The sequence below is a fragment of the Apteryx rowi genome, unplaced genomic scaffold, assembly GCF_003343035.1.
Source record: "Apteryx rowi isolate R43461 unplaced genomic scaffold, aptRow1 scaffold_515, whole genome shotgun sequence".
In the NCBI taxonomy this organism is placed as follows: domain Eukaryota; kingdom Metazoa; phylum Chordata; class Aves; order Apterygiformes; family Apterygidae; genus Apteryx; species Apteryx rowi.
The window spans coordinates 125,872-139,984 of NW_020450778.1; the positions used below are offsets into that span (position 1 = coordinate 125,872).

At 42.1% G+C, this 14,113-nt stretch overlaps 1 protein-coding gene across 1 annotated transcript in view; it reads right to left on the minus strand.

The window, feature by feature from the left end:
• LOC112973018 (rap1 GTPase-activating protein 1-like) overlaps window positions 1–12,036 on the minus strand; it is a 45,041-nt gene extending 33,005 nt beyond the window's left edge. Inside the window, exons 1-5 of the mRNA XM_026080362.1 lie at window positions 12,005–12,036; window positions 9,879–9,972; window positions 9,383–9,418; window positions 3,214–3,252; window positions 2,931–3,122 (exon numbers count right to left, since the gene is read on the minus strand). Coding sequence (XP_025936147.1) covers window positions 2,931–3,122; window positions 3,214–3,252; window positions 9,383–9,418; window positions 9,879–9,972; window positions 12,005–12,036 — 393 coding nt within the window. The remainder of the gene's footprint in view (window positions 1–2,930; window positions 3,123–3,213; window positions 3,253–9,382; window positions 9,419–9,878; window positions 9,973–12,004) is intronic.
• Between the last annotated feature and the right edge of the window lie 2,077 nt (window positions 12,037–14,113).

Here is a 14,113-nt window from a genome sequence, read left to right on the forward strand (position 1 = left end):
GCCACTGATCACAACCCTCTGAGCTCTGCCATTCAGCCAGTTCTCAAGCCACCTCACTGTCTGCTCATCTAGTCTGCACTTCCTGAACTTGCCTATGAGGATGTTATGGGAGACAGTGTCAAAAGCCTTGCTGAAGTCWAGGTAGACAACATCCACTGCTCTCCCCTCATCTGTCCAGCCAGTCATTCCAGCATAGAAGGCTATCAGATTGGTTAGGCATGATTTCCCCTTGGTGAAGCCATGCTGACTTCTCCTGATCACTTTCTTGAATATTGCCATTTCTTTCCCATACACAGATGCTATGTAATATTCTTCCCTACAAACACTGAGCGACAAACTGCCTTCTGTTCAGAGCTACAGAACATAACTTAATAATGACTTAGTGATTTCTTTGTAGAATAGGCAAAAGTCAGACTTAGCATGGTGAGTTTCATTTCTGCTTACTTCAGTGGACATTCAATGTACCTTACGTTGCACAGTGCCTTAACCTCTGTAATGTTAAGGGCCTTCCATTTGCAATTCTATAATTTGCCTTTCACATTTACCTCTGTAACCTTCCACCCAAACTGCTGTGGCAGGGTTTTTCCAAAGTTACTATGGTTACCCTTGTCCCTGTGCTGCTGTTTTTGTACTGTTGTACTCATGTCTTGCACCTGCAAACCCCACTCTCTCTGTGATGGGGAGACTCTTCTCAGCAGTGCCCAGTGGCAGGACAAGAGGCAGTGGGCACAAAGTGAAATACAGAAAATTCCATCTGATCATAAGAAAACATTTTTTCACTGTGAGGGTGGTTGAACACTGGAACAGATTGCCCAGAGAGGCTGTGGAGTCTCCAACCTCAGAGATATTCAAAACCTGACTGGACACTATCCTGGGCAACCTGCTCTAGCTGACCCTGCTTGAGCAGTAGTGTTGGACCAGCTGATTTCCAGACATCCTTTCCAACCCCAACTATTCTGCTATTCTGTAATATTGTTCTTCTATCAGGATTCCTACAGAGAGGAATTGATCCTGGTGTGAGAATGACCCCTTCCACCCCCTCCCTCATTTTTATCCCTTGTTTTCAGTTTTTAGTTTAAATTAGAGGGAAAACAAGACCTACTGAATAATGAAGTCATTAAATGGCCAGTAAGCATTACCCAGTAATATGCATGCATAAAGCTAATGATCAGTCAGCATTCAACACCTGCTCTTGATCAAAATGTATGCCAATCAGCACTATTAGCAGCATAAGTATCTTCTACTGTTAGAGTCAACGTATGCCATCAGCTACAGACCCCACAAATAAATCTTTGTGCATGTGAAGCTTGTCTCAACATTCTTTGTGCAACAAATGGTGTCTGCTTACACCAAAAATACCTATCTATATCCGATATTGTCATTTAACTCAAAAGAGTCTGTGATAACAGAGGACCTAATGGACTTGATATTTTGAAGGGGGTGAGGAGAATTCTGGTACGGTGTTCCCAAAAAGCAGTGTTACATTTGCATTAAGATTTCTGAGCCTACATTGGTTAATTTATGTTTGAAGAATGAATGAAGAATGTTTTGTTCACCACTGTAGAAAAGGAAGAATACAGGAGGAGAAAGGAGTTCTTCTGTAGTACTGAACCACTGATGGTTGTACTGTTAGTTATTTAGTACTCTTCATCAGGGCACTTTGCAAACTATAGAGTCTGATGGAAAGGAAAGTCCTGGATCTTCACTTGGAAGGAGCAATGATGATATCAGGTCAGCAGTGAATCCTAAAATCAGACCAAAAATCATATCCCAATTTACCTCGCGTGTAGCTACCTCTAGAAACCTTCAGGCTCAACCCTAAATTTACCATGACAGAGAAATAATTACAGTTGGCATATTGAAGGCTTCCAGAATGTCCCAGAACCAATGTCTATTAACAGGCTGTACAGCAGATCTGTCAGTCCTGAGAGGAAGCCTCTGGAAAAGGTACTTAATATTTACTAAATGATAAACAATACTAACATTGGTCTGTTTCTAGTGTTACATACTACACAAGATCATTCAGACAAATTTGACTACTGCCAAACAGGTCTCCAGCACAGCTGCCCAAAACTCCAGCTCTTCCTGGTTTTTAGCTTTTCAAGCAGTTGCAGAGATAGTTCACTGAATAAGCCACAGCATGAGTGCATCCACCAGGATTTTTTATCTCCTTATGCCATGAACTGAGTCTCAGAATAGACTGTGGTTTTTGTTCTCAAGTGTTCTTGATGGTTACTATGATCTCAAGAGTCAATCTGGGAAACAACTATTTCCCTAAAAAGGCCAATGCAGATGGGCAGATGGACAAATGTCCACCTTCTGAGGCCAAGCTCTGTTTCCCTATCTGTCAAACTGGAATTTTTTAAGTCAGGAAACACTTAGCATCAAACTTACCTAAACCAAACTCCTATACACCCCATTCTCTATTTCTCTCATAGACATTCTCTGGTGACCAGAACTGCCTGGTCACCATGCTTGCTACTTATCTACAGTGACAAAAATGAACCATTTTGCTCACTACTGAGGGCTCTGCGCCATTCATGCCAAAGGTTATGATCTCAGTCCCTCTAAAAAATAATAGCATATCCATTTCCAATGTTATTACACTTTTTCCCCTTCATGATCCCAAAGTTGGTATCAGTCCACAAGCCTCAAGAGAGACTCTTAACTGAATATAAGCTTTTTCTAAGACAAATGTTTCTCTCCTGTTAATGCACAGAACTACACACAGGTCACAAGGGGACAAGACCAACTTAACATACTAATGGCCATGTGGTAGAACGTATCTTATTTACATTAATTCAGACCACCGTGGGAGGAAATGAGACGGAGTGGCTTTGCAGTTATTTCTAAATCCATCAGGAAGAGCTTGAGGTACATTTCAGCCTCGAGGCTGGGTGGGCAGAGAAGGCTCTGAAGGTCACCCTTACCTTCCCCAGGAAATGCTTGCGGTACAGCTTGGCTGTAGGGTCGCTCTCCAGCTTCACTTTACCACTCCAGGGAAATGGCATGTCAGACAGAGTTGGATTCAAGCTGGAGAGGCTGTGGTTCGTCCCTTCAATCCAGTAGCCCCCAAACTGGGGTAAGATAATGAGAGGATATGGCCACCCTTTCTGTAACACCTATTCAGAAGGACAGAGACCATGATGTTCTCTTAACTTGAAAGGCCAATAAAGCCCAAGGGAAAACCAGAGAAGAGCAGTAATAACTCACCTCATGAATGCTGGGGTAAGGAATATACTCCTCTTCTGTCTGAAATCATAAGGGACCATTAGCAGAAATGTGGGAAATCTTTTAAATGCTATGCTCCCATGATAACCCAAGCTGTGTCCCCAGCTAGGGCTTCAGCCTTAGCCTGTCTTTAGAGTTTTACTTTAGGATTATAGATTAGACTCCACTTCCCACGTCCCAGCATTACAATACAGAAGTTTCAGAACAATAAACTTGGAAGCCAGATTTCACCCACCTTCTTCCTCAAAACTACACAAAATATAGGCATGCAAAATGAGATAGGTGGCCAAACTGCAGGTATGAATGTGCAAATTAAATTGTGTGAGGAGTGATAACCTCTCTCCCTTCCTTCCACATAATGTTAGACTGCTGCTGTTCTTCTGCACAGGGGAATAGTTTACAGAGAGAGATGACAGTAGGATGGTAGAAATAGTACTATATTTACAGTCAGATCAAGGATGTGTCATCCTAAAGCTAGACCTATGGTGTACAACTGAGCAGTGCTAAGGCATTTTTGCAAGATTAGGAGGAATACCTGAGCCATTTATTCCAATTTAATGTCCCATTAGCTCTGTTCCCATGACCACATAGTGCACTAGCTACTCTGTCAGTCTGAAGTTGTGGAGTCTCCTTCTCTGGAGATATTCAAAATGCGCCTGGATGCAATCCTGTGCAATGTGCTCTAGGTGACCCTGCTTGAGCAGGGGTGTTGGACTAGATGATCTCCAGAGGTCCCTTCCAACCTCAGCGATTCTGTGATTCTGTGAAAATGGAGGATGTGGGCCTATACCTACCAACCCCTCCTCTGGAGTGAGGCTCAAGATACTAGCAAAGATCTAATGCAGCCTGGCCATATAGTCCAAAGCTTTATTTTTGAGGGTAACTGGGACTGCAGGGGACAGCATAAGTTGTTGAAGTGGTGTCAAAGTATGGACAAAACGACTGGTTGATGATCACTGTAATTCCCCAAAAGGGAGAGGCATCAACTACAGCAGTCTCACCTGTCTGTTGAGACACCCTTCTAGTTTGGTTTGCAACTCTTTTTGTAACAAAGGACTTTCCTTCACCATCTCCCTAGGTAGGTAGGTTAATGGAGACAGCATCAAACTTGGAATCTGATATCCCCAGGGTCCTGTACAGGGGAACCACTTGGTCTGAGCAGGATGAAAGAACGCATGGCAGACAGAAAGGTGTCCAGACACACAGTGGGGTCCAATGAGTAATAACAATCATATGATAACACAGATGGCATTTATGGCACAGCTTCACTTCCAGTGTTAATCAGTTTATTTCTACACATCAGAGAAGATCCTTTCAGAAAGGACCTCAACATGGAAAGAGTAGTGCTTTGACAGGATTAGGGACAGTCAAGCACCCTTTTAGCTTAGTGCTAGGGAGACGCCTATATAAAAGGCAGGCCCAGAGTATTGCTCCCAGAGTGCAGGTAACAGATAGCAATGGTTGCAGCAGTTTGTGCAGCAGTTTCTAGGCCCTGCTTAGATCTTCTGGGGATTTTGCTGGAGATTGTTGGGGTATTCCTGGAAACCCTCTGAGGAACTAGAGGGGGCCTGCTGCTGACAGGTAAGGAAAGCCAGGTAAGGACAGCCGCAGGAGGCCTTAACTTCTCCTGAGAAGCTCTAGCAGCTGCTAACAAGCTCTGTCAGTTGCCCCTGATGGGAGGTTGTTGGGACCTTTTTTCCAGCCAAACCCTGATTAAGGAGGGCCTTAAAAAAATGGAAACTCCAATGATGGTGAAGGCTGGAAGCTGGTGCCTTCTGGTATGAGGAGAAGGGCTCCTGCACTATCAGAAGACTTGAAACTTCAGAATAGTTTCACTCCTCTTGCAGCTGACAAGGAGCTGGGAACATTCTCAAATGGAGCACCTGTGCCAGCTAAGCCTCAGCCACCCACAAGCACCAGGAGGAAGTTGTAAGTGTTAGTAGTGGGAGACTCCCTGCTGCAAGGGACCGAGGCCCAGATCTGCTGACCTGACCTGCTATCTTGGGAAGCGTGCTGCTTGCCAGGGGCTTGCATACATGATGTTGTGGAGAGGCTGCCAAAGTTTGTCTGGCTCAAACTATTGCCCCCTGCTGCTCTTCCATTTGGGCATTAACAGTACTGCCAGGGGAGACCTGGAAAGTATCAAATGTGACTACATCACTCTGGGGGTAATGATCAAGGGCATGGGGGTCCAGGTGGTGTTCTCCTCGATTCTGATGGTGAGGGGGAAGGGTCTGAGGAGGACTAGATGGATCTGAGGAGGACTAGATGGATCCTGCGGGTCAATAATTGGTTGCACAGTTGGTGATGACAACAGAGTTTTAGTTTCTAAAACCATGGGATCCTTTTCAAGGACCAAAAACAGCTTGGTAGAGATAGGATCCACCTGACAAAATGAGAAAAAGTATCTTTGCCAACAGGAATAACAGGGGTGAGAGCGAATGACCAATGGTCAAGTAAAGTAGTGGACAGGGCTGGCAACCAAACAGTCTGGGGTGATGTAAGCAGAAGGGACCTCTTGATCAACAAAACAGGGCTGAAGTGAAGTGTATGCAAGTAAATAAGGAAGTGCCTATGGGACCACTTTCATAGGGAAAGCCCTCATGCCTATTCTAGGAAGACAGCATGCTGGGTTGCCTTTCTGAGGTGCCTGTACACTAATGCATACGGCATGGAGAACAAACAGTAGGAATCAGAAGTCTGTGTGCAGTTATAGGGCTATGATCTCACTGGGATCATGGAGACATGGTGGGACAGTTCACACAACTGGAATGCTGCAATGAATGGTACAGGCTCTTTAGGAAGGACAGGCTGGGAAGGTGAGGAGGGGGAGCTGCCCTTTAAGAAGGCCAGTGGTATACTGGGTTGCATTAGGAAGAGCATTGCCAGCAGGTCAAAGGAGGTGATCCGTCTCCTCTACTCAGCACTGGAGAGACCGCATCTGGAGTACTGCGTCCAGTTCTGGGCTCTACAGTACAAGAGACATACGGAGCTACTGGAGTGAGTCCAGCAGAGGGCCACTAAGATGATTAAGGAACTAGAGCATCTCTCATATAAGAAAAGGCTAAGAGAGCTAAGACTGTTTAGCCTGGAGAAGACTCAGGGGGGATCTTATCAATATGTATGGGGAGAAGAGAAGGCTGAGAGGAGATCTTATCAACGTGTACAAGTATCTGAAGGGAGGGTGTCGAGAGGATGGGACCAGACTCTTTTCAGCGGTGCCGAGCGACAGGACGCGAGGAAATGGGCACAAACTGAAACACAGACACTTCCATCTGAACATGAGGAAAAACTTTTTCACTGTGAGGGTGACAGAGCACTGGAACAGGTTGCCCAGAGAGGTGGTAGAGTCTCCTTCTCTGGAGATATTCAAAACGCGCCTGGATGCAATCCTGTGCAATGTGCTCTAGGTGACCCTGCTTGAGCAGGGGTGTTGGACTAGATGATCTCCAGAGGTCCCTTCCAACCTCAGCGATTCTGTGATTCTGTGATTCTGTGATATGTATAAATATCTGAAGGAAGAACGTAAGGAATACAGAGCTAGACTCTTCTCCATGGTGCCCAGTGACAGGACAAGAGGCAATGGGCACAAACTGAATCACAGGAAATTCCATCTGAATATAAGGAAAACCTTTTGTACTGCGAGTATGACAGAGTACTGGAACAGCTCGCCCAGAGAGGTTGTGGAGTCTCCATCCTTGGAGATGTTCAAAAGCCATCTGGACACAGTCCAGTGCAACCCGCTCTGTGTGTCCCTGCTTGAGCAGGAAGGTTGGACCAGATGATCTCCAGAGGTTCCTTTCAACCCCAGCTATTCTGGGATTCTGTGACTAGTTCAAAACAGATAACTCGTATATAGAAAGAGATGGAAATATGAAGATGATTGTGAGGAAAAAGACTGAACACATGTTGAGACTGTCATTAATGGCAGAATAGAGGGAGTGAAGGTCACATCATAAAAGACGAAGGCAGGCATTTTGAAGAGGGATTGGCTATGCAAGTATGTGAAGACCTTAACATCCCATTTTAGTGGCTGAAATAAGGGGGGGGGGGTTGTTTGTTTGTTTTTCTTCTCCTGCTTTTCAACCATTTGCACTGCAAAGCAATCTAGGAACAATTTATTCCTGTATCCTTAACAGATTTATTTATTATGTTCTATACATACAGATGTATTGAAGTCAATGGAGCACATTTATTTCAAATAATGAATATTATGCTTGAAAAAAGGTTTCACTCTCAGGTCTCATGGAATGGTTTCAGTTTAAAATGAGAACACAACTTTACCCATTAATTCATCATGTATGATGTGAAATAGCTAGGTTAATTTTCATTCAAACAATGATACTCTAGTAAGATTGTGCAAATACTCAAAAACTAATTCTATCTTGTGTCTTTGTTATTTTACAGGATTTTGAGAAATGTTCAAGTCTCCTGCTGTGCTTTTGCTCACTTGATTGCTTATGAAAATCCCGAATTCAATTTTCAAGAATGATTCAATAAATCTAAAGGAGAGTCGGAATCAAATGGAAGGAAAGGGAGAGCAAAAAAAAAAAAACAAACAAAAAAGAATAAATAATAAATAAATATATCTGGGGCAGGGAACGTTTCTCTGGAAAACACCTCTACCCTTCCTTCAAAAAAAAGCTGACCATGTGTAAGCAGTAGTTACCACTTTTCCTAGTGCAAGTCAGGTGACAAAACAAGCTAAATTAGACACACACCATATAGTCTTAACAATGGACAATTAAGAAACCAATATAGATGTGAAATTAGGTGGTCTGTAGGCCAGAAATTCTTACCAGCTCCCTCTCTTAAATTTATCTCTCTCTCTCTAACACAAGAGGTCTAAATACAGTGAGAAACACAGTTTTCATATGGTGAGCTGGGAGCTGAGAAACACTGAGAATCTTACAGCAGACCATTCTTCCACTAAAAGACACCTGCTAGTGCTCCTTTTTTCTACAGATTTCAAAAGGCCTGCAAGAAAGTATTACCATACCTTTCAATATGTGCTTGAACTGAGCAAGGAACTCTGTACATTCAAGCTTACTTTCTAGCACAGAATTAAATAACCCAGGCATTCTTATAAAGTACCTTATTCTATAGCACTGAAAATAGACCCCAATTGTTCAGGTGTCAGTATAGACAATAGATATACATGAATATACTGAAGGAGACATACCTTCTGCCCCTCCTCCTCCTATTTATACTTCCTAGTCTGCAATCTAGTACCTCAGTCTCATATCTCTATCTGTAGGCAGTATTTTGCTGCTAACTTGCACCTCCTCACCTTTATGATCTCACCCAAATCTTGCATTTGCTCCATATCCATAATTTGACCACCCAAATTCCAGAAAAGAAGTTAACACTTTCTTAGAAAGGTAACTCTTAATTATAATAAAGGGTAGGAGTTATGTATTTCCCTTGAAGAGGTTAAAGCTAACCCTAGCATTTTAAAGAAAATGCATCAGTCAGAGAAAATAATATTGGCACTATGTAAGGATGCTCTGAGAAGAGGCCATCTGAAAAATACAGTTTTAACTATTTTTTCGTTAAATATATAACACAGTATTATTATATACATATCTCCTATTTTGGTAGGGGAGGGGGTTTTTTTCTAATTTTCTCTATTTTAATTTTACCACGTAATAGATAAAACTGCATGTGTGCATTTCCATACAACAATTAAGCCAGACCACTTGTGAGAGTTAAAGATTAGGTCTACAGTAGTCATTTATTAGACTATTTGGCCTTGCTAAACGCAGTTATGCTAGCATCCTATTAATCATCTGTCATTAAAACCTGCTTACTACCCCGTAGTAATACAATTTCTTGAAGAACACTCCAGATATACCTTAACGCAACTTTAATTTTCTCTCAGAATCATACTTCAGCAAAGAACAGACAGACTCATAAGAATTTGTGTCTATTCCTTCCATCATGCTGGCTGGAAAAATGAACATAGGGAAATGCTCTTGAAAACCCACTTAAGACTGAGTATTGGAGGTTTGGCCTAGGAGAGCTAAATATGCTGCAAGCCCAAAGTAAAGGATATTGGGGGTGAAGTGACAAGCCTGGAATAGGAGCTGATGATTGACTGGCTACAAAAAATTAAGAGATCTCAGAGTCTGACAGAATAATTGCTCCTTACCTGCATTTTTTCAATCATTTCAAATAAGTCCACAGTCTGTGAAGAAAGAAAGGTAATAGGGAAAATAATTTAATATTTGCAGGAGCAAACACTATCTTCTGTGGTAACCCAGATATTGATGGAGCCAACAGCTTCTATGTTTTGGCACAGAAACTATTTTCTTGCTGAAGGCAAGATGGAATCTCTCTTCCTCAACTGATGGCATGGTCAATACAACTAGCTAAATTTTCATCTTGCCTTGTTAAAGCTTGACCTGGAACCTGATAGGGCATGTCTCAGGAATTTCTCTTTGAATGGGTCAAAACCCCCAAAATGGTTTGATACAATATAATATAAGAACGAACTACACAAACAAGTTTAGGATTCTCACACAGAAGTCAGTAACAGTAGCTATAACACATACACACACACAAACTTGTCTTCCTTCACTTCTGATCTGCACAACAGTTGAAGGCACATTCCTACCCTGAACCAAAGGAATGTGAACTGCATTTACCTTGTTGGGAACAGCAGGAGTGAGAGCAGATGGAATGTCTTGGGTCGGAGAGTCTATAACATCACTGATGCAGCAGACCCCCTCATCGGACCTCCTGTAAGACAGAGGCAGAAGGGGGTGGAGGGAAGGGGAGAAGAAAAACTTAACTCTTGGGAGAACTCAAGATGCCAACACTTGCCTGCAGTGCCTTTTCTGCCTTCTGCTGTCTTCTGCTCACTCACTCTATCCCCAGATCATTTCTTGGCTATGAGGAAGCTGTCACTCCCATCACCTCAACCCAGCTGAAGATATGGATGGTTCACAGATCACTTACCACCTGCGGATGTCCTGGATATATCCCCAAAAAATTCCTGGCCCCTAGGTCTTCCTCTCTGCTCACATGCATTATTTTCCTCACACTTGTTGTTCAAGTGCTAAATGATCTTTTCTACCAAGTTCCTACTGTAACATAGATTTACAGCAGAAGAAAGACAGGTCTCATAGGAAGCTCTGGCACCAGATGGGGAGGAACGCTAGCAGTGAGGGAGATAGTGATGCAACCCACTCTCAAATCAGGTCCAAATGCCAAAATACTACTACAAATTGCCAGTTCCTTGAAATTTCCACCCATCTCAAAACTGAACGGTATTAAAAGAGCTAAAAGTTCTGAAATGTCACTGAAATCAGAACCTAAAGGACAGACTCAGTTGCCACAGCCTGGGTATTAGTCTCCAAGACAGGAACATAACAGACATTGTGCTAGAACAGAGCTGGTACATACTGCAGGAGAGAATCAGGCATGAGTTTGTTACCACTGCTGATAAAGCCAGTGTGCATATTATATGGGCTTCTGTCTGCACATCTTCTGTTGAAAATATATTATTATTTTGGCCACTAGTGAAACAGCATGTTGTGTGTATACAAACAGCAGCAGCCCTCATTTAATTTCACAGAAAACAAAAAATAACTCAACCAACGTACTGTACTTTAATAAACATATATTAAACTACAATAGCGACACGATCAGTGCTAGCTGCAGGTCTCCCACTGAGAGTTGAAAAACTCCATGCCATTCACAATTTTTACTAGAAGTCACAGTTGGGTTGCAAGTATGTCGTTTCACAGCTAAGGTCATGTAGGCAAGGATCATAAATAGGCAGGGTGGGGAACAAAGTCCAGATTTCTAATGTAAGAGACAAAACTTACCCACTTTGTAAAGCAATCATGAGTATAGCACATTCAAAACCGGATGCCTCAAATCAGTTCTAACATAGGAGGCTTGATGTTATCCTCTAGCTGTTAGATAAAATATGCAGGGCTCTTACTGCCTCCATGCTAAGAGATCAGTATCTGTAAGTGGTGAAGGCCCATGATTTGAAACCAATGGCTACATTCTCTGTTGTATGGAAGTCTAATCTATTTTCTATAATCATGAGACTACACTTTATTACAAGCTCCAAGAATCCCTATGTCCACCAACTCTCTGATAATTCACAATGTATTTTGGTAGCCCATCTGCACCACGTAACTGGTATATGGGCTGTTCTCTACAGAGATTAACATAACACTTCCATCCCACAGTTTTATTCTAAAACTAAAGTGAAAGAGATCGGTGTTACACATCTAAAGGTTAAATACATAATGCATATGGGAGGAAGGATGAATGAGTCAGTCTAAATAGCCTGAAATAAATACTGGAATAGTTAAATAGCAAATGTGTTTATAAATGAGTGCGAGTGTTATACCAACACTTGCTTTATTTATTAGTTTTATTCACTTAGTTGGAGCATGTTTGGGACAAACAGGACAAATTTATGTCCAAGGCTTTATGTGAAAGATTTTCACTGTTTGTTTTAGAAAACTGAAGGCTCTGTTCTGTGGACCCTAAAAAGCAAAGAACTTAATTTGATAAACTCTCTTTTTCAGAAAATAGCCATTTCCAGAAAAGTGTAACAATATGTCTTTTGTGCAACTGGATGCCCTGGGGACTTGCTGCATGCTATAGTGTTTTTCTTTTGCATGCCCCTGGTTTGAATCTTGAATCATTCAGCAGAGAGTAAAATACATATATGTATCATGGAAATTTGGCAACTCCTACTTTAGGTGAGTGTGGACAGTCCTGCCCCATCCTCTTGCCATAAACTCACCTCTGTGCTTTGAACTGACTGTAGGTCTTCATGCAGCAACTGTTCCTTATTGTTTAGTCTTAGCATAGTTCTCCTGCCAAAAGGACTAGAGTAGATGCCAAAATCACTGGCCCCATTACACATTTAGAGATGTTGTCAATTCTGTAATTATCCCAGGCTGGTAATGTGCAGAGGAACTTTAAAAAGACAGGAGAATGTTTTAGATTTTAGTTTATCTTTTACAAAACAAAAAAGTCACATAATTTGGTGGTTGAAAGGTCATTTGTGTATTCTGAACTTCTGGAGCTGTCTGCACTTGAATCTCCAACAAAAGCTAACGTGTAATTATAATACATAAACCTCACATTCAGAGAGCAGAATACCATCCTTTTGAAAAAAAAACAATTCTCCAGATTGGAAGAAGGAGATATATATGTCAAAATATATTTGCTGATGCTTTATTTTTATGAAATGGCAGCTAGGGAAAGTAGAGGCCATGGAAAAGACTAAAAGATTGTTTTTATTCTCAGCAACCACTGCATTCATTTTAAGCATGTATCCTAACTAAAAGCAGGCACTTTCTGTTCCTAAAGACTCCACTCTCAATTCTGTAACGGTGAGAGAAGCAACCCTTGCAGATCTCTACATCTCCACTGTTAGTGCCCTGTACTCCTGTCCTGCAGCATCCCCAGCAATGTCAGTCCTGTGATCTCCACACAGCTCTGTAAGTCATTCCTAGATGCTTACAGCTGAACCAGCTCAATAGCAAAGACTCTACAAAAATTTGTTCTGAGAAAACTAAAAATTAACTTTGACAGGTTTCATAAATCCTTTCATCTTTCCTAAGTATTCCAGAGATTTGTTGCACTTTGAAGAGACAAGTGTCCCAAATCCTTGTGTAACTATTTTCCTGAAAGTTCACAGGGAAGCAGGTATATGGCCATTATAAAAACCTTTTCTAACCTAGAAGTCTTTCAGTAGAAGAAAAAATACTACATGACTTGCAACTAGTTGTGGGACTACAGTCAGTATAATAGCTGGGGTCCCAATCTTATGAGTAATTCTTGCAATGAGGCACTGATACATTCTTGGAACCATTCACTAGAAGGGACAGCCAATTCAAAAGAACTGAAGGCTATCTGAAGGTGATTTGAAACAAGAAAAACAGGCCTGAAGTGCTTGTATGGAACATTTCTGGGCAGTCACTTCCCTTGAGCAACAGTTTCTGCTATTTCACTCCCATGTTTCTCCCTTAGACTTACTCCACCAAATAAGATTTTTAGGTATTCAGTGAAGACAGCTAAAAACATGATACTAATGACCTTACTCTAGTAAGTACCCGTATGTGTAGAAACTATGGCATTTTATTTTGCTCCAAGTCATACAGTTTCCTAAAAGGCAAGAAAAGGAATTAGCAAGGCAGAACTAGGAAAAGGAAGTAACTATTATAGATGAATCACTGCTCTTTTTTGGCTTGCCCCAAACTTTTCTGCTCATAGACTCTGTCTTCAAGTTAGAAATCTCACTTTCAATAGCACTCCTGTTTTCTGACTGTTAGGGAGCTACTTCCCCTAGCTTGAGAACCACTGCTCCAACTGCTGTGGTCAGTCCTTGCTCTTTGGTCAGGATTTCCTCTGTCCCTTCATGTATCTATGAAAAAGATGGGAAAGGTATCAAAAAAGCCTGGATAAATCAGCTCAGTTCTTACCCTTAATCTTGTACTCCACAACAGGGTTCTCTCCTTCATGGCAGGAGAAAGGAGAACTCCTGAGGGAAATGACCCTCTCCACAAATCCTTACTTCTACCTCCTAAGAAGTCCTAATTAGAGAATTTGTTTTCTTCCAGTGAGCCAGAAGTTTGGGGGGGGAAGAGAGGAGAAAGCAACTTTTGCTTACTCCATTTGCTTTCAGAAATACTAGAACCCCTGCCAACCCTCTCTCCCACTCACCATCTTAGAACCACAGAAAGATTTGGGTGGGAAGGGACCTGTGGAGGTCTTTAGTCCAATGCTCTGCTCACAGCAGGGCTGACTCCAAAGCTAGATCAGGACTTTCCAGGTTAGATCATGACCACCACCTTCCACCTTCTCAGCTCCCCTCCTTTTCACACATCCCGGAAGAGCTATTCTT